We start from the raw sequence: 4878 nt of genomic DNA on the forward strand, positions 1-4878 counted from the left end.
CCTGTTTCCGTGCTCGCGATGGAGCTGAACTGGTCGCTCAACGTCCACCCGCCAATGGACAGACCGAACTTGGTGCCGCGAGCCTTTTGCTTTTGCTTGAACCCTTGGCCAAAGTTGCCGTACAAGCTGTTGCCTTGGTCGTTCCACGAGTCGCCATGCTCCGGCCACCGCTTTTGCACCGCGGCCCACCCGTCGTAGATCCCCACCGTGCCGTCGGGGTTGGGCTTGCCGAACGCGTAGTTGATGTGGGTGATCTTGTCCCAGTCCAAGTCGAAGATGCCAAAGTTGCGCTGGTAGATGGCCCATTCCATGTAGTACACCACGTTCTTGAGCTTGGCGGCTTCCACTGACGAAGTCATAGCCACCACAAGGGCGGCCAACGCAGACTTGGCGATCACGGTCATGCTTGTTGCAGTTTGCTGGGGATGGCAAATTGAATAATGGCAGTTCCCAGCGTGGATGGGGCTGTGGATCTACTCGTTGTGGTTGAGATTGAGAATAAAGGGTAGTGGTACAGTATAATTCTCGGAAATGTGCCAGAAGTCAACATGCAACACACTTGGAGCTTGGTACGTCGAATTTGATGACATTTGCACATCAGGGACTACTTATAATACACTTTTGGAAATGCTAAGTGTGGAACGTTCTGATAAGAATCGATTTGATTGGATTGATGTTGCCAGTGTGCAGACACAGTTCAAACTGCACGCGGCCGGAAATCTGACTTGTGACACTTGCTCGCCTTGTCTATCCAATGGCCTTCCTCTGGCACATTTGCCACGACAATTAGTAATGACAACGACTAATATTGGTGCGTCCACGATATCAAGTTTACTGGTACCAATTGAAAGCAAAATTGCTTATTACCATGCCGTGAATCCTACGAATCAGGTCCAAAGTGGTAGGACGACGACATGGAAACTTCAATCTGAATTGGTGAGAACTTGTTTTGTAATGACAGAACGAACTGCTGGCATGGGTCTGCCAAGAAGGGGCACTTTGGCCGTTCTTGCTTTATTAGCCTTTTTCGCCGAGGTTTGGTTACTTACGGATAATATCCGGTCATCCGGAAATATTGAAGCTGGACTGTTTATGCCCAATCATAGGTCAGCTAAACAGTCCGTTAATGATCATCTTTGGTTTTGCCCTCGACCACACAAGTGTTATTCGTCGTCGTTCCTCCACAGTGCTGCCCCTTTATCGTCCCTCTTGACAGGTTGTGAGCCTCCTCCCTTCCTCTATGCAGCCCTTCGTGGGCACCCCTCTCGACGACCTCCGGCCTCTGGCCTACACGCTCTGGAAAACGGACTTCTGTCCCAAGCCACGTCCCGCGACCTTGCTGAGTTCAACTCTACAAAGGACTATGTCCCTCAAGGCAATCGCATCGATGCGCTCAACATCAGCAAGATGTACCTCGAGCTCGATCAAGTTGAGCACTCTGAGCTCTACGTCGTCGACCCGTCTCTGTCGGAGACCGATCGTGATGCGCGTCTCGCGGAAATCAAGGCGCACTTCACCGCCATCCAACGCGAGGTCAATGCCGGTGAGGCGACCAAGAAACTGGTGAATCAACGCTCTGCGGCGCACACCTTCTTGGTCTCAGTCATTTTTACCAACCTCAGGCGCCTCTATCAGGCCACTACGTGTCCATTCGAGCTTTTTGAGCACATCAAGACTCGTTTCGAGTAGAACCCCATGGTCAACAACCCCACGGTAATTACCAGCTATCTACGCACTCTCAAGTTCACGGATGAGAGTTGCATTGACACTCTCTCGGTGGAGGTTATTGACCTTGTCAAACGCTACCGGGTGTCTATGACGCCGCCGTCGTTCAATCATCTGGTTCCATCGGCGATCTCGTCCGTCGACTACCACAACCATATTTGGAACTACTACACTCTGTGTGCGATGTCCGACACAAGTCGTGACCAACTCTGTGGCCACCGCGCGCGCCGCCAACCAGTTTGTTCTCGTTGCTGACGTTTGGGCCTCTCTTTGACGTATTATTACCAACCGTCTCCAACGAGCTTCTGCTCTGGGTGATAATGACTCTGCCGCTACCCTTCAAACGCGAACACAGCTTGCAGCTGTCACGCATGCCGTTGTGGCCCCTGCGCCACCACCCCAAGCGATTACGCAAGCCGATGGCTCAGTTCATGTTATGAACGCTTTCACTATCCTGAACTATGCTCACCGTGATTGTATCAATCACCCGGCAAGTCCTGCTTCTACTGCGGCGTTACCAATCACACGCTTCCTGCGTGCCCCACCCTAAAGTCGGACTATGCCCGCAACACTATGTGTCCTGGTTTTGACCGCGCTGTCTTTGACAAACATGGCTCTGCCTCCCAAAAGAAGCGCAAACGCGATTATGTCGCTCCGTCTCGTCCTATCCAACGTCCTCGTGATGACCGCGATGATCGCGATGGGCCTAGTGGCAACCAGGGCTCTAATAGCCACCATGGATGGAGATCAAGTTTCTCTAGTGGTCCTGGAAATGGCGGGTGGAACAACAATCATGGCAACAGCCGTGACAAAAATCGCGACCGCGATCGTAGCCGTGATCGACAACGCGACCAAGGCTACGGCCGCACTCATCGTGGAGGTCTTTATGACCAGGCTGGCACTGCTGCTCGTGCAGCTGCTCATCCATTTATCCATGAAGGCAATTGCCTCAATGGCTTTGCCAACACCCACATCTTATCCCACCACTTTGTGCCTCCCTCCACTCTCAACCGGGTTCTCCAGTGTCCCAACCCACCATCGGTTCTACCAAAGGTGTTCCAACCGGGCTCTGCCCCACTTTGCGATGTTTTTGCATCACCACCCCATGAACCTCCGCTTATTGCAGCTACTACCCTCGCTCCCATCACTGACGCACCGGGCGAGCTTCCCGACCATCCTGTGGATGCCGGCGATTTAGACTTCGCTGGAGTCCCTTCTGCCGAGGTACTTATTACCGAGCGTTTGCCTCTCTACCCACCACGACCATTGTTTCAAATTCCCACGAACCCAACCAAAGTGGATCTTCCACTGTTCCCATCCAGTGCCTTCTCGGCCACTCGCAGTGATATTATCACAGCGGCGTCAGAGACACCGATCAAGGTGGTTCTCCAACTGCCCCCAAGATGTGTGGATGGTGTCCGTCCCCATCCCCCATTCCAAGTTGTTGGTGGACAAGGCATTTTTTCCCTTCATGCGGACCTACGCTACTGTGAAAGCGACCCCGGTGATCCGCCTCTACCTATGCCGGTGACTTATCGTCCAAATGACTTTCCCGCTCTGCGTGAACATTGGATTGTTGACTCCAGCGCCTCTGCCTCCTGCACCCCCAACCGAGATTATTTCTCCGACTACGTCCCTTGCGCACTGTCTCTTACAGTCGGGAACGGCGCCCAACTTCCCGTCCTTGGCCATGGCCCTCTTTCTTTGGCCGTGGACATGTCGTCCCGTGACCAAGCCGACGATATTCGTCCATGCGCTCTGCGCCTCACCTTTGGCCTACATTGCCCTGAACTACAGTTCAACTTGTTCTCGGTTCGCCAAGCGACCGATGAAGGCATCACAGTCCGTTTTACGGCTCGTGACATGTGCGAAATTACCACCTCTATTGGTGATGTGCTTCGTGCACCTAACAATGCTATGGGTTTATACTCTTTTCCCTGCCAGCCCAAATGCGAGCCCTCAACCGATCCGCACCGTGGCGAGTACATCCATCCGGGCCAAATGGCTATGCTTACTGGCATGATGGCCACCTTTGAGACCGCTCTGCGGAAATTCTCCTCGACCTACAGTGGATTTTCCACTTTTAACGATCAATTGCACATGTTTGCACATTCGTCTGTGTTGCGCTATGCGCCAATCATTCAACGACCATCTATGGTCCTCAAGCCAAAACCGTTCTGCCCCATCACTCCAGACTCTGTCTCCATGAATGTCGCCCAGGCTATGCTTGGTTCACACACTCCTACCCCAGTCTATGACACTACTACTGTTTCAACCGACTGTCTAACCAGCCTCGTGGCTGACTCCAAGCTCTCTGCAGCTAACCTTGCGCGCCTCTGGCACCGCCGTCTCGGCCATCCAGGCGTTGATGCCTTCAACCAAATGACAAAGACAAACCCCGAGCTAATGCTCATCAAGGCCAAGCACCTTCGTGGTCAATTATGTGCTTATGCCAAGTCCAAGCGCAGTCCTTTTGACTCATCTGCGGTCTTCCGCGCGACCTCTTACCTAGCCCTTGTATACTCTGATGTTTGGGGCCCAAGCCCGATTTTGTCGGCGGGTGGCGCTGCCTACTTTGTCGTCTTTATCGACGATTACTCCAGCTTTATGTGGACCTACCCCATGCGTTTTCGCAAAGATCTCTATGAGACCTACGAACTATTTCGTACGGACGCCATGTCCCTTTTTAAACATGATGTTTGTGAGCTGCGCCACTCATCACCCATGGACATCGGCACTCTTCAAAGCGACAACGCCAAAGAGTACGAGAAACTCGGGCGCATTATCAAGCCCAAGTACAACACTCGGGTGGCATTCTCCAACGCCTACTCCCCCCAGCAAAACGCTGTTGCCGAATGCCGTATCGGCATTGGCGTGCAAAAGATGCGAGCTATGCTCATTGAAGGGGCTCTGCCCAAGTTTCTGTGGGCCCTTGCCCTTGATTATGTCTCATGGCTTATCAACATCTCTCCTTCGGCATCCAACAAAGATGTTTCACCCTACCACGTCGTCTTTAAACGACACCCATCTTTGGGTCACATCAAAACCTTTGGTTGCACCGCGTTTGTGCACATTTTAACGTGCCGCGCAATCATCCAAGCTCGATCCCCGTGCCGTCAAGGCCATGTTTGTGGATCTCCCACATGATCGCAA

General features: G+C 52.8%; 1 protein-coding gene across 1 annotated transcript; it reads right to left on the bottom strand.

Moving 5' to 3' along the window:
• Window positions 1-30: 30 nt before the first annotated feature.
• On the bottom strand, window positions 31-404 carry H257_18859 (hypothetical protein; the record flags this gene model as incomplete). Its single annotated transcript, XM_009847990.1, has 1 exon — window positions 31-404. A coding segment is annotated over one exon (372 nt), but the record flags the coding sequence as incomplete, so codon positions are not given.
• Window positions 405-4878: the final 4474 nt, after the last annotated feature.

The sequence above is a fragment of the Aphanomyces astaci genome (genome assembly GCF_000520075.1).
Source record: "Aphanomyces astaci strain APO3 unplaced genomic scaffold supercont1.243, whole genome shotgun sequence".
Lineage (NCBI taxonomy): Eukaryota > Oomycota > Saprolegniomycetes > Saprolegniales > Verrucalvaceae > Aphanomyces > Aphanomyces astaci.